Here is a 27,729-nt window from a genome sequence, read left to right as displayed (position 1 = left end):
CCTACCTCAAAGGGTTGTTGTAGGGATTAAACAGGGAGGGGGGGGAGAACCATGTGTGCCACCTGGAGCAATCCTGGAGGAAAAGGTGGTATATCCAAGCACAGTGGCGGAGGACCCCTCTCCAGAACCCGGGGCAGAGCAGCCTGTACAGAGTGTGCATGTGTGGCATCCTGCGTGTGCGCACTCTGTATGGAATGCCGCACATGTGCGGTGACTGTACGGGATGTCGTACATGTGCACTCCGTACAGGCTGCCGCTCGCGTGCACCGTCTGTGTGGGCTGCTGCTTGCACAACAACCGTACGGACTGCGCATGTGCGGCATCCCGTACGGAGTGCGCATGCGCGGCAGTGCGTATGGATGCCATGCGAGCGGCACACATACGGACTGTGCGTGCCCTTGGCTGCTCTACAGCTGGGGGGAGGCATGGGCCATCTTGTCACCCCCCCAAGAGTGGCACCCGGGGCGCCCCCCCCCCTACTTCATACGCCCCTGTTCAGGCAATGAATTGATAATATGAAACTCCCTTCTACGTGCACAACATGTCATCTCATCCACTTCCACCCCTGAGCATCGTGTGCGTGCTGTGGGGAGATGTGATCTGGGTGGGCTGCGAGAGAGACCCCGAACGGCGTGAGCCCCACTTGGCTTTCCAGCCTCCTTCATCTGCTGAATAATACAAAGGAGCTTTCTGCGTTTTGATTGCATTAGATGAGGCCGGCGACAGACTGGAGCTGTGCTGCGTCCCGGAATCAGGGCACTGGGGAGCCTCGCCGAAGCACATTAAGAATCCCCTGGCTGTTTGCTGTGTTGGTACAGCAGGGCAGCCTTTGACAGTTCCCTCCGCTTTCCCTGTCTCTCCTCCTTTGCCCTTGCAGCAGAGCTGGCAGCGACGGCTGACGCTTTCAGGTTTTTCATCTTCCCCTTCCCGTCGGCGTCCTTCCACTTTCGAGACCGCTGTGGGGCACATTCCCGCAGCCTTTCCTTCAAGGCCTGCACAAAGCAGGGTCACTCGTCATCAGCGCCCAAGGCTGAGGGCAATCCTGTAGGTGGGAGAGGTCAACGCTTTCCCTGCGGTGGCCCTGCCCTTTGAGTGTAGGGGAGGCTGCCTCTGACACTCGCTTTGATGGGGAGCGGCTCGTCTTTGGGCTTGATGCCGGCTTCTCGTTTGTAATGGGCATGACAAATACGGAAGGGCGATAGCTCTCGTGGGAAAGGACCTGGATTTGTGGCCCGAAGATCCCCGGTTCAGTTCCTGGGAGGATAGCCAGGCAGGACTGGGAATATCCCCTGTCTGAAACTCTGGACAGCTCAGTTGGTTAGAGTGTGGGGCTGATAACGCCAAGGCTGAAGGTTCGATCCCCATATGGGACAGCTGTATATTCTTTGCATTGCAGGGGGTAGGTCTAGATCAGGCACCCCCAAACTTCGGCCCTCCAGATGTTTTTGGACTACAATTCCCACCTTCCCCGACCACTGGTCCTGTTAGCTAGGGATGGGCTTGGAGGGCTGCTTCCCGTCAGTGTGTAGACAATCTGAGCAAGATGGGGCAATGGTCTGACTTGGTAGAAGGCAAGCTCCTATTTTAAACCAGCCCTTTATTTATTCAGTGCAATGAGGACTAGAAACTTACTTGATACTTACGGAAGGCTGGTAGTTCAGTGGCAGAGCATCTGCTCTGCATGCAGAAGGTCTCCAGGTAGGGCTGGGAATGTTCCCATATCTGAAAACCTGGGGAGCCCCTCCGTAGCCCTGGGCTATGTGACATCAGAAAGGCCAGCCAATCAGTGCTATACTGTGTGTGTGTGTGTGTGTGTGTGTGTGTGTGAAGCTAACCAATTAGCAAGCCTGGTTTCGTAGAATCATAGAGTTTGAATGGACCACGAAGGACATCTAGCACAGGGGTCCCCAGACTTACCGCGCGGCGGGCCGGAGGGCAGGGGAGTGCGCGCGCAGCGGGCCGGAGGGCGGGGGAGTGCGCGCCCGTGCGCATGCGCACACGCACACGGGCGGGAAAAAATCGCCGAAAATCGCTTGTGCGCATGCGTATGGGCCTCCCCCGACCCAGAAGTGCACCAGAAATGACCTCTTCCGGGTCGGGAGAGGCCCATACGCATGCGCACAAAGGATTTTCGCCGATTTTTTTGCCGATTTTTTAGATCGTCGCTGCGCCGTGCGCCGTGAGAGCGGGCGGCGGCAGTGGGCGGCGGGGGTCGTCGCGGGCCGGATTGGAAGGCCGATTGGGCCGCATCCGGCCCGGGGGCCGTAGTTTGGGGACCCCTGATCTAGCACAACCCCGTCCGTACTCCTTGGGCAACATGACATGTCTGACCAAAGCAGGGTGCAAACGGAGGACAGATATCTCTGTATATCCAAAACCACAATCTTGTATATCTGTATTCAGCCAGGGAGGCCTTTTTGCACTTCAAGGCCCAGGCTGTGCATCTCCAGCTCTTTCCCTCTGAGCGTTTTCTTACTGGCTGGAAATAACTGAAATCCTGTCCAAAATAGCAATGCTTCTGTCTGGCTGGTAAGAGCTATATTTCACAGAGAAAAACGGTGCCTGTGTTGCTGTTTGGGGCGGGGGGGGGGGGGGAGAAATGTTGATGAGAAGCGGATAACCGGGAACGTAATAGTGCCATTTGGTGTGTGATTTGTGGCGAGATGCTGTGTGTGTGTGTGTGTGTGTCTTGGAGCTTCCTGTGGTGGTTTTGCCAGTTTCCGATCCGGCCTTCAGCTTGCCATATCAGTGGGGAGAGCTCGCTCCCCAGCTTGCTGACATGGGGAGGCTAGTGGTTTGCCCAGGGAGCTGTGGTGTGGGGTTTTGGGCAAATGGACAGCATTGCCTCTCCCCTCCGCTGTTAGGGTTCCAGCTCCTCATTTTTTATTTAATTCGTGACACACACACACACTCATTCAGGAGCCGCACAGCCTGTTTGTACAGGGCAGGCATCCCCAAACTTCAGCCCTCCAGATGTTTTGGACTACAGTTGCCATAATCCCTGACCACTGGTCCTGTTAGCTAGGGATCATGGGAGTTGTAGGCCAAAACATCTGGAGGGCCGCAGTTTGGGGATGCCTGGCACAGGGCTTAGAAGTGGCTGGGCTATTCCGAAGGAAAATAACAGGCTCATTTCCCTTATGTTTGGCCGCCTGTGCCTTGTTTTGACCCTCTGATGTTCAGTTTAAATCGAAGGCAGCCCTGAGTAACTGGAGAAGTTTTACCAGGTTCAGATTTACAGCACCAGTATCTTTTTTTCGTAGGAAAAATTAGAGCTATGGGGTGTTGCTGTATAGCCCCCACTCCAGTTTGGTCCAAGTGGCTGAGCCAACCTGGAGAAAATGGAGTAAAAATAATTTTCTCCCTTTCTCATAACACTAGAGCTGGGGGACATCAGTTGAAGCTCGGTATTGGGCGATTCAGGACAGAGAACCATAGAATTTTAGAGTAGGAAGGGACCCCAAGGGTCATCTAGCTCAACCCCCCCTGCAATGCAGGAATCTCAACTAAAGGTTCCATGATAGGTGGCCATCCAACCTCTGCTTAAAACCCTTCAAGGAAAGAGAGTCTGCAACCTCCCGAGGAAGGCCTCCTTCATGCAGGGCAGAGTTAAACTGCGGAACTCCTTCCTGCAGGAGGCAGTGATCGCCACCAACTTGGATGGCTTTAAAAGAGGATTGGACCAATTCACAGAGGAGAAGGTTTTTGGTGGATACTGGCCACAATGGCTCTGCTCTGCAGGATGTGATGTCAGAAGGGCCAGCCAATCAGTGTTGTTGGTGGAGCTAGCCAATTAGCGGGCCCAGTTTCTCCTGAGCTCAATCCTGCAGGGAAGATCGATCCCTGGCAGAGCGGAGGAGCTTCTGAGAGGTGTTGTACGGTGGGCAAGACTTGAAAGTTCACATTATCCAGAGAAAAAACCTCTGGTTTTAGGCATGGCAGGAATGTACAGTCAGGTCCCGCTGCAAAAAAGCTCCTTATATGGAAATTCACTTATCCAAACACGAGGGATTAGTAACCAAACCATTGCAGATTCAAATATCTGCACAGCTGGATCCGCGCGTAGTACTGCAAACAAATAAGAAGCCTTAAACAAGGCTTACTTTGTATGTTTTGCTGGCCTGCGGCAGCTGTTTCACTAAAAGCCATGGTGGAAGGGAGGAAGGCAGGGGGAGAAATTGAACAGGTAAAGAACATTTCCCCCTTCCTTGTTTGCCTTTTGCGAGGTTTCAGAGAAGTTTTCCTGGTGTTTCCCCCCCCATCATTTCAGGGTCAAAATCCCATGTTTGAGACCTCATTAGAAAATTTCCGTGTAAATTTTTCCACTTGCTATGTGAATGCCTGGCTAACCCATGATTTCCTAAGAACACATTGTGTTTGGATGGCGAGACCCGAATGTATGAAGGTTCCTTACACAAGGCAGGAGTATTTGCTCACCAGTTCTACGCCAGCCTTCCCCAATCTGGTGCCCTTCAGACATTTTGGACCGTTAACACCTGCCAGTCCCAGCCAGCTGTGAACGGTGGGCATCAATAGTCCAAAACATCTGGAGATGGAGAAGGTGGAAGATGATGGAAAAGCCTGCAAGGAAAGAGAACTTTTCAACAGAGGTTGGATGGCCATCTCTCAGGGATTCTTCAGCTGTGATTTCTGCATTGAAGGGGGTTGGACCAGATGGCCCTTGGGTGTTCCTTCCAACTCTGCAATGATATGGCTCAGTGATAATATGGCCGGTCAGCAGCGCTCCGGGGTCTCAGACAGAAGCTTTTCCTGTCCGCAGATGAATTTTGGATCTAGCTATGAAATAATAGCATTGCATCTCAACATCCTGCAGAATTTAGTTGGCTTATTAGAAAGGAACCGAGGAAGCCGGAACATACCAGCTCAGACAATTTGCCCAAGTGCCCTGGTGTTGCCTGCTCTGACTGGCAGCAGCTCTCCAGGCTCTTGGGCAAAGAGAGACCCCCCCCCTTTCCCTGTCACTGGATCTTTTCAGCTGGGAATGCAGGGGATTGAATTTGGGCCTTCCCACATACAAAGCGCATCAGAGCTGCCAGGCTTCCCCAGGTTCTGCAGCCAGCTCAGGCTAAGCCAGCCTGACTCCTGCTTTCTAGGATTTGAGGCTGTCCGAGTCTTGCTCCATGCAGTGCTCCCTGGCAGTCCTTGCCCTAGAAACCAGCTTTCTGTTGACAGCCGCCACCCCCCTTTTCTAATGCCGCTCTCCCTCTTCCTTGCTTCAGGGGGGTTCTGGGACCTGGAGGCTGAGCCTGCCTGCCTGACGGTGGGGCTGGCACCAGTACGGACCCTTTTGACCCTGGACGATGCCGTGTGGGCCAGCTGCGGAAACCAAGTCACCGTCTTCGATGCCGCCACCCTGAAGGCGCAGGTAGGCCGTGTGATGCTCCTCTGGGAACCTCTCTGCTTATTTCTCCAGTTACCATCCATTCCCAAGACATCCCTGCCTGTGAACTTATCTTCTCCAACTTCTCTCCCTTTGAGCAATGATCTCATGCTTTCAATGATTTTTGGCTTTTCCCGATGGTGGAAACTGCATTCCTGCCTGCAGGATGCTGCTTCCCTCCCCCTCAACATCCAAACCTGCCTTGGGTACCACCCCCGAGCTCTCACCATCTCTTGTCAGGCCTAGGTCAGGTGTAGGTTGCTTGGGGGATAAAGGACTCTGCAGCAGAAATCAGGTCTGGTGGCCGCATGCATTCTGGCCTGCGAGCCGGGGGGTTCTCCATCTTCTACTATAAGCAAACAAATGTGCCTTTAACCTTCACCTAAACCTCCCCCTGTCATCTCTGGATTATTCTGGTTTATTCATTTATTGCATTTATATCCCCCCCATTTCTCCAAGGTTGCTCGAGGTAGCGTGCATGAAAATGCCAAGCCCAGTCATTTTAACAAAACCTGGCGAGGAACACTTGAGGGAGTTGGGGATGTTTAGCTTGGAACAGAGGAGATATGAGAGCCATCTTCAAAGATCCCAAAGGCTTTCCCATGGAAGAGGGAGCAAACTTGTTTTCTCCTGCTCCAAAGGGCAGGGCCTGGTATATGTATTTGAGTAGCAAGAAAAGAGATTCCGACTAAACATCCAGAAGAACTTTCTTCTGGCAATGAGAGCCATTCGACAGTGTACAGCTCAGTTGGTTAGAGCACGGTGCTGATCACGCCAAGGTTGCAGGTTCGATTCCTGTATGGGACAGCTGTATATTCCGGCATTGCAGTGGGTTGGTCTAGATGACCGTCAGGGTCCCTTCCAACTCTACATTGCCATGAAACCTTAGAGAGCTGTTGCCAGCCAGTGCAGGTGGACCAACGGTCTGACCCCAGCAGAAGCTTCCTGTTTAAATCGGAACCATGAGGACTAGGATCCTGATTTATTTTTAGGTCCAGATCATAATAGAGAAGGAGACCTATGCTTGTCATGTCATAGGTCCCTGGTTCAACGCCTGACAGCCCCAGGTAGGGTTGGGAGCGGCCTCTCCCATCTGAAAGCTTGGAGGGCTGCTTCCCGTCAGTGTGTAGACAAGCTCCAATTTAAACCAGCCCCTTTTTTATTCAGTGCAATGAGGACTAGAAACTTACTTGATACTTACGGAAGGGTGCTAGTTCAGTGGCGGAGCGTCTGCTCTGCATGCAGAAGGTCTCCAGGTAGGGCTGGGAATGTTCCCATATCTGAAAACATGGTGAACCCCTCCGTAGTCCTGGGCTATGTGACATCAGAAAGGCCAGCCAATCAGTGCTATATATATATGTGAAGCTAGCCAATTAGCAAGCCTGGTTTCGTAGAATCATAGAGTTTGAATGGACCGCGAGGGACATCTAGTCTAACTCCTGGTGCAAGGAGGCATGTCTGACCAAAGCGGAGTGCAAACTAGATGATCCTCAGGGTCCCGTCTAATTCTGCAATTCTATGATTCTATGGAAGATGGTGGACTCTCCTTCCTGGGAGGTTTTTAAGCAGAGTTTGGATGGCCATCTGTCTGGGATGCTTTAGTTGAGATTGCTACATTGCCGGGGGTTGGAATGGATGATCTTTGGGGGAATTTCTTCCCTCTCCACGATTCTATTATTTCTACTATGGCTTTGTCCGTTTTTTCTTCTTCATTTTTATAAAATGGCTTCATGTTGCATTTGCACATGCCATCACATGCCATGTTGATATCTTCTATGAGTGAGCGGTACAGAAATATATTCAGGAAGTAGACTGTTCTTTCTTGCACAGATGTACACAACCCCCTTGGCCCTAAACGGCACGGTTTTGGTGTGTGTGTGTGTGTGTGTGTGTGTGTGTGTGTGTGTGTGTGACAGATCTGTCCCTCGCCGCAAAATGCCTTTCCACCCTGCCAGTCCTCTGGGTCAGCCACCGTGTGGCGCTGTTGCGGCACGCAGCAGGGCTCTGGTTACGGGCTCGGACTGAAGCGAGTGCCCTTCCACCCAGGAGCTTGCTCCATCTCCTCACTAGATGCCTCTCTCTTTTTGAAACAGCAGCCACTGCATTGGTGTGTGTGTGTGTGTGTGTGTGTGTGTGTGTGTGTGTGTGTCTGGAGGGGTCTCCTTTATCGACTCTGCAAATTTCTCGCCTGACCGCCCCTCCTCCTCCTCCCCCACCACCCAGAGTCTTTGTTCTATTATTCATGAGCTGCGCTAGCTGACCACCCCACAAGTCCGGCTGAACTGTGCCAGCTTGTGACTCTGGGGGGGAGGTCCTGCGTTGTTGCATCAGGAGGAACAAAGTTGTGGGGTGTGTGTGTGTGTGGCAGCGAAGGGCTGGGTCTCAGCTGCTGCCGGGGTGCCAGAGCTAGATATTAATTCGAAGCACTGTGGCAAAACTTGCCTTCCGGTTTCTCCAAAGTTTCTTCCCCCCCACCCCGCCTGCCTTTCTCCTGGGGGTCTCTTAGGCTGGGGTAGGGTGGGGTTAGGAATATAAGAGTCTGCTGGGTCAGGTCAATGTTTCTGCCATAGCTTAGGGGGCATGTTCATAGAATCGTAGAGTTGGAAAGGGACCCCCACGGGTGGCGCTGTGGTCTAAACCACCGAGCCTCTTGGGCTTGCCGATCAGAAGGTCGGCGGTTCGAATCTCCATGACGGGGTGAGCTCCCGTTGCTCTGTCCCAGCTCCTGCCAACCTAGCAGTTCAAAAGCACACCAGTGCAAGTAGATAAATAGGTACCGCTCCGGCAGGAAGGTAAATGGTGTTTCCGTGTGCTGCTCTGGTTCGCCAGAAGTGGCTTAGTCATGCTGGCCACATGACCCAGAAGCTGTCTGCGGACAAACGCCGGCTCCCTCGGCCTGAAAGCGAGATGAGCGCCGCAATCCCTTAGTCGCCTTTGACTGGACTTAACCACCTAGGGGTCCTTTACCTTTAACCTAGTGCAGGAATCACAGCTGAAGCATCCCTGACAGATGGCAATCCAACCTCTGTTTAAAGGCCTCCAAGGAAGGGGAGTCCTCCAGGTTTCTCCTTGTCAGAATCCACTGGTTCACATTCTGCCTTCCATATAAAACTCAGGAGTCAAGTTCTGAATGAATCTAATGGCCAATGTCATAACATTCATATTTTAAATTAGAGGTTGAAATGTTAACCTACATATTTTCATTGTTTTATATTTCTACTATTTGCCTTGCTCCAGCTTATAGAGTTTAATTTTAACCAATGTATAAAAAAGGTAAAGGTAAAGGACCCCTGGATGGTTAAGTCCAGTCAAAAGTGACTACAGGGTTGCGGCGCTCATCTTGCTCTCAGGCCGAGGGAGCCGGCGTTTGTCCACAGACAGCTTTCCGGGTCATGTGGCCAGCAGGACTAAACCGCTTCTGGCGCAATGGGACACGGTGATGGAAACCAGAGCGCACGGAAATGTCGTTTACCTTCCCGCCACAGCAGTACCTATTTATCTACTTGCACTGGCGTGCTTTCGAACTGCTGGGTTGGCAGGAGCTGGGACAGAGCATCGGGAGCTCACTCCGTTACGAGGATTTGAACCGCTGACCTTCTGATTGTCAAGCCCAAGAGGCTCAGTGGTTTAGACCACAGCACCACCCGCACCCTTTTAACCCATGTATAGATACATGTTCTCTATCCCTGTACATGTCTGTATTTCTGATCTGTGACCATAATAAATCAATTGATTTATACCTTCCAAAGCAGGGGGAAACAAGCTTGCTCCATCTTCCATGGGAGAGCCCTTCTGTTGGCTGAAGATGGCTGTCATGTCAGACTCAGTCTCCTCTTTTCCCTTGCCCATTTGTCCTGTGGCTTGGTCTCCCTCCTCTGCACATGTTCCAGCTTTCCAATATCCTTCTTCAATTGTGGTGCCCAGAACTGGATACAATATTCCAGGTGTGGTCTAGAACAGAGCGATACTCTACTATTACTTCCCTTGATCTATACTTCTGTTGATGCAGCCTAGGATCGTATTAGCTTTTTTCTGCTGCGCCATCACACTGTTGACTCAAGTTATGCTTATGGTCTGATAAGATCCTTTGCACATGGGCTGCTGTCTAGCTAGGCGTCCCCCATCCTAGATTTGTGCACCTCGAACCTTCCATTTGTCCCTACTGAAATCCCTTTGTTGTCGTTGTTATTCGTGTAGTGGTTAAGAGCGGTAGACTCGTAATCTGGTGAACCGGGTTTGCGTCTCCGCTCCTCCACATGCACCTGCTGGGTGAGCTTGGGCTAGTCACACTTCTCTGAAGTCTCTCAGCCCCACTCACCTCACAGAGTGTTTGTTGTGGGGGAGGAAGGGAAAGGAGAATGTTAGCCGCTTTGAGACTCCTTTGGGTAGTGATAAAGCGAGATATCAAATCCAAAATCATCATCTTCTTCTTCTTCTTCTTCTTCTTCTTCTTCTTCTTCTTCTTCTTCTTCTTCTTCTTCTTCTTCTTCTTCTTCTTCTTCTTCTTCTTCTTCTTCTTCTTGCCGCTTTATAGTTTTAAGGGGAAAAATCTTAAAGCAGTTTACTACACCTTAATACAATCCAAAATAAAACATTACAGAAGAAAGTCAAATGTAAAGTTTTGTTAGTTTTGGCCCAGTTCTCCAGTCTGTTAAATTCCCCTTTGTAGCTTGTCAATACCCTTCTTAAAATGGATTGCCCAGAACTTGACAGAGGGCTCCAGGTACAGACTGAGCAAGACAGAACAGAGCAGTTCTGTGACTTCCCTTGATCGGGACACTAGACTTCTGTTGACACAGCCTGGAATATCTTTTTATTGTGCCCCTTCCCCTCTAAGAGGGGTTGTGTTTTCAGGAGGGGGTGCAAGTGCTCCTCCGCTAAATGGCCTTCTCGGTGCTCACAGATGGCTTGACCTAGATTTCCCTCTGCTTGCTTCAAACTGGTTATTTCACAAGGCAATAATAGCCCAATCTCCCACTCTGCGAGGACGCCGGGGGGGATCCTATTTGCTTCTCCACTGGGCTTTTTAGGAGCAAATGGCTCTTGCTCGCGATTCTCCCAAATGGCAATAACGGGACTTTCTTTTTGTAAAAATAAATTATTATTTTTTTTGCTTTTGCAAGTCCTGAAAAATTGGCCATGCAGCAATCTTTTCTGCTGACTCAGCTCCCAAGGAGATGCCTTTGTTCTTTAGGTCCATTAGGGGAGCTGCGTTTAGGGTCATGAGCAAACTTCAGCAGGGACTTTCTTAAAGAGACAGATCACCTCAGAGGAGGCAGGGAGGGAGGAAGCACGAAGGTTGGAAGGTTCAGGGCAGATAAAAGGAAGTCCTTCCCGCAGAGCAGAGTTAAACTGTCGAACTCACTCTCACAGGAGGCAATGATAGGCACCAACCTTTAAATTCAGGGAGGAGGGGGCTATTGATGGCTCCTCGGCAGGACGGGGCTTTGCTTTGCTGACTGGATCCAGCAGATTCTGCTTATATTCTTAATAGGGCTTGCCGATCAGAAGGTCGGTGGTTTGAATCCCTACAACGAGGGTGAGCTCCCATTGCTTGGTCCCTGCTCCTGCCAACCTAGCAGTTCGAAAGCACGTCAAAGTGCAAGTAGATAAATAGGTACCACTCCGGCGGGAAGGTAAATGGCGTTTCCGTGTGCTGCTCTGGTTCGCCAGAAGCGGCTTAGTCATGCTGGCCACATGACCCGGAAGCTGTACGCCGGCTCAACTTGGCCAGTAAAGTGAGATGAGCGCCGCAATCCCAGAGTCGTTCGTAACTGGACCTAATGGTCAGGGGTCCCTTTACCTTTATCTTTAAGATGCTGTCGGACTCCAATTCCCATCAGCCCACAGTCCAGGGCTTACCCATTCACAATAATGGAAGCAACATTCAATTCAGCTCACATTTAAAGGCCCAGCCACCTAACTTTCATGCTTCAAAACGGTGCAGCGACTGAAACGCGGCCGATCTTTCGAAATTCGCACATCTCCGAATTTTGCAAACCCTGTTCTGCCAGCCAAGCCTCATAATCCAGGAATGCATATATACTTTTGCTCGGACAAAGTGTATGCGAAAACACATCTCTTCACAAAACCAACCTACAAAAAAAAAAGCGCTATAATTAGGCAAAATTGCTTTGTAAATAATTGCTTTGGATATCAGCCAAAAACTGCATGCAGGAAAAGGGAGAGAAAAGTGTCCGTTAGGAGAAATCTGTGCCAAAATCCTCATGAATATTCATGGGGATTTTTAAAATTAAAGACAATTCAAACTAATGCGGAGAAGCGATAGAGCTTAAATCGAAGGTGGAGAAGTGAGATGTTCCCCAAGATGCCTGATCTAGAACCCTCTTTTTTAAACAGCCAAATTAAACTACCTGAAAGGCTGTCCCATGAAGGATAGAGCAAGCTTGTTTTCCTACTGCTCTAGGGCGCAGGACCTGAACCAATAAGTTCAAAGGGCCAGAAAGGAGAGCCCCACTAAACAACAGGAAGAACTTTCTGATGGACTCATAGAATCATAGAGTTGGGAGGGATCCCAAGGGTCATCTAGTCCAACCCTCTGCAATGCAGGAATCTCAGCTAAAGCAGAGGCCATCCAACCTCTGCTTAAAAACCTCTGAGTCCGCAAACTCCCGAGGGAGTTTGTTCCACTGTCAGAAAGCTCTTAACAGTCAAAGCATGGGCTTTGCACGGGCTCTACCGCTGAGCTGCCGCCCTTTCCTTAAAAATAAAGCGGGCTTCTAGTCCTCATCATTCTAAACAAGAGGCTGATTGTAATAGGAAACGACACGGTCAGGCTATTTGCCCTTCTAGCTCTGCATTGTCTAAATGGACCGGCAGCATCTTTCTCGGGATGTTCACATTCTTATGCGGTGATGCCTGGGATTCAACCTGGGACCTTCTGCATGCAAGGCAGGTGTCCAGCCTCTGAGCTACACCCTACCCTTAAGTCACAGAGACAGGGGAAGCTGCTTTCTACTGACTCAGTCGATCTTCTTCTACTGTCTACACTGGCTGGCAGTGTCTCCGCTGCATTCAGCAGAGTATTTTCCCAGTCTTACCTGGAGATGCTGTTGGGGATTGAACCTGCGACCTTCTGCATGCAAGGCAGATGCACTCCTCAGCCTGCGACCCTTTCTTCTATGAAAGCACGCAGTGTGTGTGTGTGTGTGTGTGTGTGTGTGTGTGTGTGTGTGTAGCAGGTCTCCAGTCTTCCAAGAGGCCAAAGTGTGATGCTGTCAGATGATGAAAGATCACTTCGCCTATTAGACGACTGGCTTCAGACCAAGGTGTCCATTAATTAACCAGCTTGGGATTATGGATAGTTACTTAGAGTGGCACCTTAAGGAAGGTGCTTTGTGAAGGTGAAGGTGACTCTGCGTGGTGGGTGGGTGCCTTTCTCTGCGATTTTATTTTATTTTTTTGCGGGGAGAGGGAAGGCCTTGATGTTGCTTCTGGGCCTCAGTGGCCTGAAATGCACATGTTCCTATCCAAAACGAGAGTTTCTCTGAGCAAGTGCAGAGCGCCTTTCCCAGGTCTGGCAGGTTCAGAGGGTTGCAAGAAGTGTTCAGCAAACCCTCCAAGCACCCCTGTTGTCCAGGGACGGGCCCCGGATTTACAGAAGCCGTCCCGGTTTCTGATTTGACCCCGGAATCCCCCACTTTTCCTTGGGACGTGCCTATTTTCATCAGAGAAATGTTGGAGGGTATGGAGCTGTGTGACCCCCCCCCCCCCAAGCCAAGGAGATAAGTAACTGTACAACATCTGATGGCAGGCCTGTATAGGGCATCTTTTAAATCTTTTATGTTTTTATATATGTTGGAAGCCGCCCACAGTGGCTGGGGCAACCCAGATGGGCAGGGTAATAATAATAATAATAATAATAATAATAATAATAATAATAATAATAATAATAATAATTCTATAAGGTAAAGGTAAAGGGACCTCTGGCCATTAGGTCCAGTCGTGACCGACTCTGGGGTTGCGCGCTCATCTTGCATTATTGGCCGAGGGAGCCGGCGTATAGCTTCCAGGTCATGTGGCCAGCATGACAAAGCCGCTTCTGGCAAACCAGAGCAGCACATGGAAACGCCGTTTACCTTCCCGCTGTAGCGGTCCTATTTATCTACTTGCATTTTGACATGCTTTTGTACTGCTAGGTTGGCAGGAGCTGGGACCAAGCAACGGGAGCTCATCCCGTCACAGGGATTCGAACCGCCAACCTTGTGGTCAGCAAGCCCTAGGCTCAGTGGTTTAACCACAGCGCCACCTGGGTCCCACCAATAATTCTATAGGACGTCCCTATTTTCATCGGAGAAATGTTGAAGGGTAAGCGTTCAGGATGGAGGTGGAACTGTCTGACACTGAGCTAGATAGACGCAAGAGCCACAGTCCGTCAAAAGCAGTTTCCTACGTCAATTCCTAGAATTGAGCAGAAGAGACGGGAATGCATGTAGCTGCTTCATGCAGAGCATGGATCACTGGCCCATCTAGGTATTACCTGCACTGACTGGCAGCAGCTCTCCAGGAACCGTTGGCCTGATCCTGAAGGCAGTTATTGTGCTCTCCCAGGCCTGTACATGTGAACAAACCTGCCGCCACCAACCTGCTTGCTCCAGCAATCTCTGTTTCCCCCTGATTGTGGGGGTGGGAGGTGGGGGGGCGGATGAGGTTGGCACCTCCTCTGCCTTGGCACCTTCCGTCAAACCGAAGTTTGATGCCTCGTCAATACTAATATGACTTTTTACGCCTCCCCTGCTGCCCGGCGGGATTTATGGGAGCGCTGTTTTTATATAGACATTTCGAGGTACATAAATGCCGCCGTTCCCGCCGTGGGTAGGGTTGTGTCAGCGTTTTCAACATAATATTCTGGGTTTTTATAATGCAGGCAATAAAAGATGGTCGCACCGAGCTGGAATGCTGCACAGCGGAGCCTCACTCCCAGGGAAGGGGGTGGTGGAATATACTGTACTGTATTTCTGTTCTAGAGAGAGGGAAGAGAGTTCACAGGAGTTTGATTTGTGGGCGTCATCCACATCTGGTTAGAGTGGGGAAGGCGGTGACTCAAACTCGCAGCCTTAAGAAGTGAAGGGGGCTCCCTTCTGGGGAGAGGTCTCCACATTTGAGGCTTTTTAGTTTAGAGAAAGGGCGGGGAGGAGGCGACCTGATATAGAATTATGCGTCATAACCCTGAAACTTCAAAGGAGCTGGATGTCAGAAGATTCAGTCCTTCTTCACACAGCGCGGAATTAAACTATGGAACTCTCCGCCACAGGAGGCAGGGATGCCCACCAACTTAGATGACATTAAAAGGATTAGACAGATTCACGGAGGAGAGGGCTACTAGCCACAATGGCCGTGTTCTCCCCCCCCCCCAATATTCTGCTTCTGAATACCCATTGATGTAAACCAGATAGGAGGGGTTTCCCCCTTTGGCCTGACCCAGCAACCTGGGATCTTTGTATGCTGTTGTGTCAATTCGGCTCATAAATCAAGGGTAACTTTTCACACACTGACATCTTTTGGAGGGGGAAGCAGGCAGCCGGATAATTTTCTTTTTAAAGAATGTTGTTTTATGGTATGTTTTACGATACTTTTATGACTTCATGTTTTTGCACTGTAAACCGCCCTAGTCATCTTTGTATTAAAAAAACTGGTACAGAAATTGAATAAAATGGTCGATAGTAAGGGTATTTCACAGGAGCCGGAGAGAAGCCGGCGAGTGGGTTATTTAGAGGGGGTGGACTAGCCACCCCCATTTATCCCCATGTTGGTTTTTTTGCTGTTTCCCAACCTTACCTGCAAACTGGCAGGTTTCTCTGTTATCAGGGACAGAGGCAGAGCATCTGCTTGGCATGCAGAAGGTCACAGGTTCAATCCCCAATGGTGTCACATGGTAGGGCCGGGAGAGATGACCTGCTTGAAACCTGGACAGCTGCTGGCTGCTTTTTATATCCCACCTCCTCCTCCTCCAAAGAATTCAAGGGGGCTGACGTGCTTCTCCCCCTCCTCATTTAATCCCCGCAACAACCCCGTGAGGTAGGTTAGGCTGAGAGTGGCCCCTGAGATCACCCAGTGGAAGCTTCATGGCCGAGTGGGGGGATTTGAACTCTGGGCTCTCTCAGGTCTTAGTCCGACACTCTAAACCAGTATTTCCCAAATTTGGGACTCCAGCTGTTTTTGGACTACAACTCCCATCATCCCTAGCTAATGGGACCCGTACTCAGGGAAGATGGGACCTATAGTCCGAAAACAGCTGGAGACCCACGTTTGGATGGATCCTGATCTCCATCTATATCCATCCTATCTATCCTCCCCAATCTATGACCTCCCTGTGGTCTGCCTCTTGGATTGGTTCAGAGATCTAACCAAAGCGGCCAAATCATGTGGACTAGTGGCCAGCTTTTTTTTAACCTTGTAACTTTAACTTGTTGAACTCGGATTGAAAGGTTTAGCTGTCCTGAGGCCCGTTGCTGCTTCCCGGCCCACCTCACAGCGAGGAGGAGACAGGAGAGGGGTGCAACTTGTAGGTACCGTGTTTCCCCTTTTTTAATACGTACTCATAAAGTAAGCCATGGCAGGATTTTTAAGTATCTGCGAAATACAAGACATACCCCGAAAATAAGACATACCTTGTTGCTTTCCTTTAGAGCCTCAGAGAGGCTTGAGACCAGGTGGGAGGGGGTGCATGAATTGAGCGCGTTGCCAGGCGAGCCGCGCTAGGAGGACTCCCCCCCCGCTCTTCCCAGGACTTTTTTCCACTCCGGCCGAGCGCCTGAACGGGGAAACCCCTTGGCGTCGGGAGGCCTGCCGGCCTCTTCTGTGCCGCCAGAGCGTCATGGGCTGCATGGCCCAAGGCTGAGCGGCGGCGGGAGGCCCGTGGGCCCTTCCGCGCTGCCGGGGCGGCGGATGGCGGCGGGAGCGCTGCTGGCCCCTTCCGCGCCGCTGGAGTGTCGTGGGCTGCATGGCCCAAGGCTGAGCGGCGGCGGGAGGCCCACGAGCCCTTCCGTGCTGCCGGGGCGACAGGAGCGCTGCTGGCCCCTTCCGAGCCGCTGGAGCGTCGTAGGCTGCATGGCCTGAGGCAGAGCGGCGGCGGAAGGCCTGCAGGCCCTTCCATGCTACCGGGGCGACAGATGGTGGCGGGAGCGCTTCTGGCCCCTTCTGCACCACCAGAACATCGTGGGCTGCATGGCCGCCGGGGCGATGAACGGCAGCGGGAGCGCTGCTGGCCCCTTCCGCGCCGGGGGCGAGTTGGCAGCTGATTGACAGGCGGCCTCGCCAATGCCTGGAGGGAGAGGGGCGGCGAGGAGCACGTGAGGGAGACCCCACCCCACCCCCTAATGGAAACGGCTCGGGGTGGGGAGGCAGGAGCACTTCAGGGAGCGCTGCCGTGGCGCTGCCGCCGCCGCTTTGCCCAAGAAACCCGGGGGGGTGCTTGTCGGGCGGGCCATGACGAACTCTCCCCGTTCCCTCTGGAGACAGGGTGCCACCGCCACCGCCTCCTCCTGGGGCAATTCTGCGGGACTTCAGCATAAAAGCACATTTCCTCAGAGATGTCGCGTGTGTGGCTGGCTGGCTGGCTGGCTACTTGAGTTTAAAGGCGCAGAGGATTCCCGAAGGGGTTCCCCTCGCGTACCCTCGCCCGCCTCCGCACGCGTTCAAGCGGGAAAGGAAGTTTGGCTCCTTGAGCTGCCGCCCCTTATGAATGCGTGTTTCGGTGTTGTGGACAAGGGTCTCGTTTCCCCCTCATGGGACCGGGATTACGCAGGCATCTTTCCGACGACCTACTTGCCATTCACCCCGGAGCCTTTCGCGTCTCTCTCATCTCCCCCCCCCCGCTCTCCCGCCTCCATTTCGCGCCCGTCGGCTCCCATGTTAGCGATGGGATGGATGGCAGCACCCCGAGCCAGTAAGGTACCGTACCGTAATAAAAACCTAATAAAAAATTAAGACATCCCCTGAAAATAAGACACCTTGTGTTTTTTTGAGGAAAAAAAGTTATAAGACGGTGTCTTAAAAAGGGGGAAACACGGTACAAAGAGCAGTGGACAAGCGTGGAAACTGATCTGGGCCTCTGAGCCATTTCCAGTTAAGAACTCCTCTGAATGTGGGTGGGTCCTTGGGTCTGTTTTTGTGATGGCTAATAATATTATTAGCTGTGGGCTAAACCACTGAGCCTAGGGCTTGCTGATCAGAAGGTTCAAATCCCTGTGACGGGGTGAGCTCCCGTTGCTTGGTCCCAGCTCCTGCCAACCTAGCAGTTCGAAAGCACATCAAAATGCAAGTAGATAAATAGGAACCGCTATAGCGGGAAGGTAAACAGCGTTTCCATGTGCTGCTCTGGTTTGCCAGAAGCGGCTTTGTCATGCTGGCCACATGACCTGGAAGCTGTACGCCGGCTCCCTCGGCCAATAATGCGAGATGAGCGCGCAACCCCAGAGTCGGTCACGACTGGACCTAATGGTCAGGGGTCCCTTTACCTTTACCTAATAATAATAATAATAATAATAATAATAATAATTTATATACCGCCCATCTGGCTTGGTTTCCCCAGCCACTCTGGCCGGCTTGCAACATATAAAACATAGAACATCAAACAAAAAAAACAAGTTATCCTGTACAAGCAACATGCAAACCAATAAATCAATAAAAACCAATAACAATAATAATAAACAGTTTGTAGTTATACCCAAATTAAAGTAACCCCCAACCCCAACTAAACTAAACTAAATTTCCAGTTCTCCAAGTTACGCCACTGGCATCTTTCTCATTCTCCCATGAGGTGTCCTAATAACTCTTTCTTTCCTTCTTTCTAAAAAAGTATTTGGCCACCTGCAATTCCAAAAGCAGCTCGGTGTAAAAATGTCACCTTTGTTTTATGGGCTGGATTGCAGCCGGCCACCACACTTGCCCACATGGTGAATGAGGGGAAAGTTTGACGATCGCAGGCGATTGCTGCTACTGATCAGAAAGGAGGGCAGAGAAGGGTTGAACGGTAACAAAACACCCCTGGTAGTTTTGCTGTTTGGGTGGAAATAGAACTGGGGGGAAAGCATTTGCTGTATTAAAGAGATTAGGGGTTTGGGGAGCCACTTTTGGCCTGAGGGCCACATTCCATCCTGTGCATCCACCCGGGGGCCAGAGGAAAAAGCAGAGTGACTGATACCGGTAGGAGCCATATTGATGTTGGCTAGCCCTGCCTTATGACACAGGCATGTATGAGTCTGTCTTATACGGAGTCCATCTGTCCCATTAATGTCTGCACTGGCTGGCAGCAACAGCTCTCTGGGTTTTCAGGTGGAGGGTCTTCTTCCCCAAGCCCTGCAGCTGGGGGTGGGGTGGGGTGTGTGTGAACCTGAAATAAGAATACTGAGGGGTCCCTTCAAGGGGCTCAGCTTCTTAAGGAAGACTGGATCTTCGGAGAGAGCGTACCTTGTAAGGCTCAAACCAGTCGGGAAATGAACAGAGGCCAGACCAGGATATAGGAAAGCAAAGCGGCTATAAGCCTGGTCTTTATTAAAGCCGTTGCAACAGGGTGCTCCCCCGACACGCAGGAGAGAGGAGGAGGACCCAGGACGAAGGTGCGCAAGCCCTTATGTAGACTTTGAAATTGCCCACCCTGCAGCTCAAGACCACCCCCAGAAACATCATACCTACATCAAACTCCTGAATCCAGGTCACAGGTCACAGCCTCACCGTATTCATATCTTAAATGTGCCCTTGAGGCAGGATTTGTGAGCAAAGAGACAATGGGGAGGCTCCGCATTTCCTTCGGCCTTACAGAGAAATATTTGAGGTCAATTTGGAAGAGAGAAAATGCTTTCAGGACTTTTCTGTGGGTTTCAGACATGAGGCCTATACATATTCGTATGTGCTTGCTTGGTACATATATATATATAAGACCTTGAAATTCTTATAACAGGTGTATGGGCCCTGCCACCAAGGGGTGGCCCTTTCCTGAAAAACAAAACAAGTTTCTAGTCCTTGTCATTCCATGTAAAAAGGCTGGTTGAAAAAGGGAGCTGCCCTCTGCCTGGGATTTATTGCGATTGTCTGATTTCTGTGCTGAGCCTCAGAAGGGCTTGTAAAAGCCTGACATGTGAGAGGGAGAGAGAACAACTGGAACCTGGCAGACCGGTGAATTAAATTCTTAAGTAACTGCATCTTTGTGAGTCCATTGCTACAGTCGGTTTGTTCGCCTGCTTCCCTTCCACTTGGTGAATAACCCCCCCTTCCCTAAGAAACCCAGAGAGGATGTGGGCAGGTGCACTTCTTGGGATCTGCAACAACGAAAATCCATTTCCCCTTTTCTTCCCCTCCCTCCGCTCTTAAGCAAAAATTGAATTCTGATAGCTAGGATGCCAGCTTCTTGCTGCTGCCGTGGATTTGCAAACATGCAATGGATTTGTGGGCGTCTCTGCTTCTGGATCTCTCCATGGCAGAGAGAGCAGAAAAGAGTTGCCTGGTGCCATTGCTTGGCGGCCACTCGAAACGGACAGGTTACCAGAGTCCCCTTAGTCGGGGTGAGGCAATCTAGCAGTTTAATTCTGCCCTGCACAAAGGAGCATACCTGCCAAGTCTCTCGCGAAGAAATCCGGGATCAGCAGCCGCGCGACACTGGAAGTTGCGTAGACGCAACTTCCAGTGTCGCTTTGCCCATCTATGGGCACCGAAAATGGCCGGCGCCGGCACTGGAAGTCGCATCTATGCATGTCCGTAAGTGCGTAGACGCACTTGCGGTACTGGCCATTTTCAGTGCCCATAGATGGGCAAAGCGACACCGGAAGTTGCGTCTACGCACTTCCGGACATGTGTAGATACAACTTCCGGCGCCGGCCATTTTCTGGTGCCCATAGATGGGCAAAGCAACACCAGAAAAATGGCCGACAACAGGAGCTGAAATAAGGGAGATTAACGGGAGAGGAGCTCAAACGGGAGACCAGCAGGAAAGGGTAAGAAAAAAACGGGGGTTTCCCGGGAAATACGGGGTACTTGGCAGCTATGTAAAGGAGGTCTTCCTTGGGAGGTGGTAGACTCTCTTTCCTTTTAAGCAGAGGTTGGATGGCCATCTATCATGGAAGTGGGGTACAAATAATAAAATTATTATGCTGATGATTATTACAGTACAACAACAACCCTTTGCCACTCTGCGAAGAGGATGACCAGTCCAGATGGGCCTGATCCAGCCGCAGGGCTCTCCTGACCGTGTGTTCTTCCCTTCCTTGCAGCAAACGTTTGAGGCCCACCCGGAGGAAGAAGCAAGCGTCACCCACATGATCAAGGCGGGCAGCGGTGTGTGGATGGCCTTCTCCTGCGGCTCCTCTGTCCGGCTCTTCCACACCGAAACGCTCGAGCATCTGCAGGAGATCAACATCGCCACGCGGACCACTTTTGCCATACCAGGTAGGCAGGGGACCACCAACAGTGACGATGGCTCTGGATATTCCTGGCTTGGCAGCCCAATCTGGCACCACTGTGAGGCTGTGCATGTCTGGGAGGGTCAACTATGTTTTACTCATTGAAATTATCAGAGCATCCCCATGAATGTCAGTGGGTTTCTTCTTTCTCTTCCTTCCTTCCTTCCTTCCTTCCTTCCTTCCTTCCTTCCTTCCTTCCTTCCTTCCTTCCTTCCTTCCTTCCTTCCTTCCTTGGCGATCCCTCGTAGCTGAGTAAGATTGTCTTCCATAAACATGGTTTTAACAGTGAGTCCGTAAGTGACCGTTGAGGCCAATTCTGGATCCACACGTCCTTCCACAGTAGGGACATAGGTTTATGGATGGGAGTTGATCACGGTGAGGGTTTGCCAAGCATGCCTTCCTCTTAGCACATTTCTCCCTTTCATCCTGAGTTCGAGCATCTTCAAAGCCCATGACACCTTTGGCCAAGGCTGTTCTCCAACTGAAGCGCTCGCAGGCCAGTGTTTCCCAGTTGCCAGTGCTTATACTACTTTTTTTAGGTTGGCCTCGAGAGAGTCTTTAAACCTCTTTTGTTGACCACCAGCATTACGCTTTCCATTTTTAAGTTGGGAATAGAGTAGTTGCTTTGGAAGATGATCATCAGGTATCCGCACAACATGACCGGTCCAATGAAGCTGATGTTGAAGAGTTTACACTGAGTAGGACTAGCATTAGAGATAACCCAGAGAAGCCTCCTCCCAGCTGTCATAGAATCACTGAGTTGTAGAGCTGGGAGGCACCCAGAGTCATCTAGTCCAACCTCATGTGATGCAGAAGTCACAGCTAGAGTATCCCTGGCAAATGGCCAGCCAACCTCTGTTCAACCCCCCCCCCCCCCAAGAAGGAGAGTCCACTACCTTGGAAGGGAGTCCGTTCCACTGTCAAACGGCTCTTACCCTCATCAAGTTAGTTGGAATCTCCTTTCTTGAAATGTGAATCTGTTGATTCATGTTGGTTCAGCAGAAAACAAGCTTGCTCTGTCTTCCGTGATATAGACCCCCACAAAGAAGAGGGCAAACATTTGGTCCTTGGATGGATAGCTCAGCTGGTTAGATTGTGGTGCTGATAATGCCTGGGTTGCAGGTTCGTATGGGACAGCTGCATATTCCTGCATCGCAGGGGGTTGGACTAGATGACCGTCAGGGTCCCTTCCAACTCTACACTTCTACCATTCTATGGCAGGACTAGATCAAATAGGCAGAATTGAAAGGAAAGGTGGATTTCTGCTGAACGTTAACAGTAAGAGCTGTTCAACATTGGAACAGTGTCCCTCAGGACTCTCCTTCCTTGGAGGTTTTTAAGCAGAGGTTGGATGGCCACCTGTTGCGGATGCTTTAGCTGAGATTCCTGCAGTGCAGGTGGGTTGGACTAGATGACCCTCGGGGGTCCCTTCCAACTTTTTGATTCTATTATTACGAGAAGCATCTCTGCCATGGTAACAGGTATGCAGTGGAAGTGAGGACTTAGAGAAGGTGGTCGGTTCTCCCTGGCTAGTTGTCATCAAGCAGGGAAACTTGGCTGCCATTTGGTGTGTGGGAGTGTCTAGCTCTGGACTTCCTGAACTGGGATTCATTGAATTGTAGAGTTGGAAGGGACCCCCAAAGGTCTTCTAGTCCACCCCTGCAATGCAGGAATCACAGCTCAAGAATGCATGATGGAATGCTATCCTATCACTGTTTAAAAACCTCCAACGAGGGAGAGTGCGCCACCTTCTGAGGTTAACTGTTCCACTGTTGTTGTTGTTGTTGTTGTTTTGGTTTGTTTGTTTTTACTTTATTTTGACAAAGTAATAATAATAAATAAATAAGAATAAAATGTGCACCCCACCCCTGAGACCATTCCATTGTAGCTTTCCAACCTCCCAAATTTTCAACGCCTCTTGAGATGGTTTGACCCCTTTCCGTTTTAACAGTCCAAATTCTACAGACACCCTCCTGCATATTCCCTGTCTCTGTTCTGGACCTGATAGCTCCATTTCTCCTTCCCTGGGCCAAGTCAACCCAACTGCCACCACAACCGCAACCACAAATTCTTTGTTAATTTTATTCTGTTGCAGCCGCCCTGCTCTGAGCCTTTCTTAGACCTCCCCCCCCTTCCATCTGCAAGATGGAGTAATTGTGTAATTAGGACTAAATGCATTAGCTGTTTAAAGTGTTTCATGGCTCTCTCCCCTTTTTTTAAAAAAAGCTTTTTTTTTTAAAAAAAGCCCCTTTTTTAAAAAAAGAATCGCTGCGTCTCTTCTCCTTCCCTCGGAGCGAGCGTTTTAATTTTGGTATTAATGCATATTTGAACTTAAGCTCTCTCATCCTTTTTAACTAGACAGGCCGTTAATAAAGTCTTTCTCGCAGAGAGGCCCCAGCCTTTTAGAAGCGGTAGATCTATTAGCTGAGACGGAGTCTGACGTTGCGGCATTAAGCCTCTGAGATAAAATATTTATCCTCCGTTAGAGTCCCACCCGCCATCTCTTCCCCAAAGAGCAGGGGGCACAAGAAGTCTTATCAGGATTGCCAAGATCTGGGTGTCCCCTCTCTTAAAGCTCCCATTCATTACTTTTCAATTCTTCTTGTGAAAAGCTTGTTTGGAACTTACTGCCTTATGCTGAGTCAAACCGTTGGTCCATCGAGCTCAGTGTTGTCTACACAGACCGGCAGGCATCTCTCCAGACCGAGATCTTACCTAGAGATTGAAATGGAGGCCTTCTGAGCTCTGAGCTACAGTCTTTTCCTTAAAAACAAAGTGTCAGAGGTTCTTGTGACTACTCTAGAGTAATGACACTCCGCATGCTTGTCTTTAAACAGTTTTTATTAGTTCAGGCTATTTACAGTGAGCTGGATATGTACAACATGTCTGCTCGGTCCGATGCAGAATCCGGCACTGCCCCCCCCCACGTGATCTTCTCCAACATAATAGCCTTGGGACAGTGAATCTCCTCCCTCTCTTTCTCCTGCGTAATTCCGGAACCGGAGGAAGGGGTCTAAGCTCCAGGCTTTCATTATCTCCCTTCTCCCCCTCCCTTTCCTCACTCCTGTGTGGCCGGGGCTCTCTCATGTTGCTGGAGCCCTGGCCCTCTCTCTCCATTCCCTCACTAGCCTCCTCAGAGCCCTCGCTTCCATCGCTGCTTGGGGAGGAGCTACTTCTGATGCAAGGGGGTGGTTCTCTGTACTTTTCCCCCCTTACAGAAAGCATGCTGCTAGTCCTCATAGTTATGAAGGAGTCCATCTAGCTCACTGTTGTCTTCACTGGCCGGCAGGATGCTCTGCAGGGTTTAAGGCTGAGGTCTTGCCTACTCCTTCTGCATGCAGAGCAGATGCTTCGTCTCTGAGCTACAGCCCTTCCCATGTAATATGGAATCTATGGGTTTCCACCTTCCCTGTACTTTATCCTTGCAAAACACCTACTGAGTTAGACTTGTGGCTGAAGGGTGCCTTAAGGAGAACCTGCCCTAGATTCATCAGCCGTTGAATCCAGGGCTGGGAAAACTTTTTTTTTCTACATGAGGACCACATTTCCTCCCAGATAACTTTCCAAGGGCTGCATGCGAGGGATGGGCAGGGCCAGAAGGAAAAGTGGGCGAGGCAGTGGAGGCCAATTTTACCTTTGTAGAGCAGACTTGCTTCTGTACAAAAACCTATCTCCGTTTTCCATGCAAGAGGCATCATCAGACCTCAAGGATGCGTCCCACCCAGGAGGAAGAAACTAAGGGAGGAAACAAAATCAGGGCAGTGAGGGGCTCTGGTCTGGGGAGCGTTCTGAGGACCAGGGTAGAGATGTTTTTGAGGGCTCCATTCAGTCCTTATCCCTGAGCTTCTTCACCCTCCTTTTAATCAATTAATTGGTCAGGTCAATCGATTCCTACCGAAACCCGATCGCTTTACTGGCAACTCCCCATTTACACGGGGGTTATGCTCTGAGGCACCGTGAAAACACCCAGTTGAAAACACCCAGTTCTGCCCCTTTTTGTGACGTTTTGGGGTCACTTCTGGTGCAATGCGCGGTTGCACACATGTTAAACGTGCATAAATGGGGGCTTGCCTGTCTTTTATTTTAGGCCCTGCTCATTCACCGGGCATCACATTTAAAAAAGGTTTCGAGTATTTTTTAACAAGGTGGCTTTCGGAAAGCTGGAGATGGCAGGGACCATGTTCAGAGGGTTTGGGGGATGAGTTGCAGGTTGGGGTGGGGGCTTCTTCTGAGATGTGGTCACAGCAGGCCCCTGTCTAAAAGCAAAGCCTGCATTTGTTTTGTCCCCCCCCCACAAGTCCTCACTCTTTTCATATGCAAATATATGCAGGTTTAATCAGCAGAGATGTGCATTTAATCAACAACACATTCCCTCAGTTGGATACCTGGCCCGACTTAAGAAATCACTATATGAAATAGGTGTCCTTTCATGTCAATCCGCCTTGTGAGAGAGGCCACCTCACCTGGGCGGCCTCACCCTGGCTGTGTGTTGGTGAGTTTTGGGGATTGGGCCCTTCTTTGCACAAGTGCATAGTTAAATACCAGAATTTGCTCCCATAAGAGGCGGTGACAGCCACCGACTTAGAGGACATTGAAAGAGGATGCAAATTGTAGAGTTGGAAGGTCACACCCTGCAATGTAGGAATCAAAGCTAAAGAATCCCGGACAGACAGCCATCCAACCTCTGCTTAAAAACGTCTGAGGAAGGAGAGTCCACCACCTTTTGATAGCCACCTCCGTTGAACAGTTCTTACTGTCCTAATGTTCATACAAAATCTCCTTTTTTGGAGCCATTGTTTCGGTTCCTACCCTCCAGAGCAGAAGAAAACAAGCTCTCTTCATCCTCCATGGGCCAGCTCTTCAGATATTTTGGAAGGTGGCTATTATATCGCAGCGAGAGATTTTACTTTCTTGGGCTCCATGATCACTGCAGATGGTGACAGCAGTCACGAAATTAAAAGATGCCTGCTTCTTGGGAGAAAAGTGATGACAAACCTAGATAGCATCTTAAAAAGCAGAGACATCACCTTGCCTACAAAGGTCCGTATAGTTAAAGCTATGGTTTTCCCAGTAGTGATGTATGGAAGTGAGAGCTGGACCATAAAGAAGGCTGGTTGCCGAAGAATTGATGCTTTTGAATTATGGTGCTGGAGGAGACTCTTGAGAGTCCCATGGACTGCAAGAAGATCAAACCTATCAATTCTTAAGGAAATCAGCCCTGAGTGCTCACTGGAAGGACACATCCTGAAGCTGAGGCTCCAATACTTTGGCCACCTCATGAGAAGAGAAGACTCCCTGGATGTTGGGAAAGATGGAGGGCACAAGGTGATGGGGGACGACAGAGGATGAGATGGTTGGACAGTGTTCTCGAAGCTACCAACATGAGTTTGACCAAACCGCGGGAGGCAGTGGAAGACATGAGTGCCTGGCATGCTCTGGTCCATGGGGTCATGAAGAGTCGGACACGGCTAAACAACTAAACAACAACAACAACAATATCTCCTCTCACAGTCTCCTCTTTTCCAGGCTAAACACACCCAGCGCCTTCAATTGCTCCTCATATGGCTTTCCCCCCCAGACCCTTGATCATCTCGGTCACCCTCCTCTGCACACATTCCATCTTGTCAACATCCTCCTTCAATTGTGGTGTTCTCTAGATGTTCTCCAACCAAGGCTAAACATACCCAACTTCTGCATCCGTTCATTCAAAGGCTTGATTTCCAGACTCGTCATCATCTTGATCGCCCTCCTCTGCACATATTCGACAAATTCATGGAGGAAGACCAGGTTGCCAATGGCTACCATCCAGCACTGCTATTTTCTCCCTCCACTGATGGAGGCAGCATGCCTCTGAACGCCACTTGCTGTGAATTACAGGAAGGAAGATGTTGTCCCACCCAGGTCTTGCGTTCGGACTTCCCACTAGGACATCTGCAAGAACAGGAAGTTGGGCTAGATATTTTAAACCAGGAGGGAGCTAACCTGTAGCCCTCCAGATGTTGTTGGGCCCAGTGCCCACTGTTCTTCACCATCATCCAGCAACATCTGGAGGGTCGCAGGCTCTTCATCCCTGAACCGGACCATCACTTACCTTTACTGCCCCTCCAGCTACCTCCATCACAATGCTGTGCACCCCTGCATTCAAAAAAGGCAGAGTTCTGATGGAGGCAGCTAGGGAGGCAGGGAAGGTGAGTGATGGTCTGGGATGGGGAAAGCCGTGGACATTCTTGGACCTTCAGGGTTGGGGATGATGATCACCTGTGATCCTTACCCCTGTTCTGTGGTCTTGGATCTAATGAGTTTTGCAGTGGGTGGGTGCCATGTGCATTTTTATTATAAAATTTGCAAACATATAGCCATTGTTGAACTATAATAATGAATCCCATCCACGATCTTCAATTTCAAGTAAAGTGTTTGCTTTTTTTGGCTTCTGGGGAAAAAAACAGAACCTTTCTAATAAACAATGAAAGGTCACCGGTTCTCATTAAAACAGGTTCTGCTTTCTGGCGCAAGTCAATTTAGCTAAAATAAGCAGATTCACATGTGCATCTGTGTTTTCCCCCATTTTCCTTTTGCAGATCTTTTTCTGCCCCCCCCCCCCCGGTCAAAATCATATCATTCCCTCGCTCCACTAATTGCATTAAGATAGCAGTTCTTGATAATTCCTAATTAAATTCATTGTATGAATCAGTGAAATGAAACACCGTTAAGACCCAAACATACAACCGTCTCTGCGATTCCGAGAATAGAATTTGTGCCGTTAGACCAATATTGCCGAATTAATTGTTCCGGCCCGCCTTTATTTATTTGCTTTATGAATGCCTTCCCGTGAAATGTCCCAAAGTGATTAGCCATAAAACAGCAGCAATAAAAACAGATATAAATACCATTTCCAGTCCAACGCGAAGAAAA

General features: G+C 50.2%; 1 protein-coding gene across 9 annotated transcripts in view; it reads left to right on the top strand.

Moving 5' to 3' along the window:
• Nucleotides 1-27,729, top strand: part of ARHGEF10L (Rho guanine nucleotide exchange factor 10 like) — a 135,136-nt gene that overhangs the window by 101,281 nt on the left and 6,126 nt on the right. For all 9 annotated transcript variants that reach the window (XM_035121223.3, XM_035121227.3, XM_035121226.3 and 6 more), the window contains 2 exons: nucleotides 5,241-5,386; nucleotides 20,629-20,803. In XM_035121223.3, the coding sequence (XP_034977114.3) occupies nucleotides 5,241-5,386; nucleotides 20,629-20,803 (321 nt within the window). The remainder of the gene's footprint in view (nucleotides 1-5,240; nucleotides 5,387-20,628; nucleotides 20,804-27,729) is intronic.

This window comes from Zootoca vivipara, chromosome 6 (assembly GCF_965207765.1).
Source record: "Zootoca vivipara chromosome 6, rZooViv2.hap1.1, whole genome shotgun sequence".
NCBI lineage: Eukaryota > Metazoa > Chordata > Lepidosauria > Squamata > Lacertidae > Zootoca > Zootoca vivipara.
This window is presented reverse-complemented; position numbering and strand designations above follow the sequence as displayed.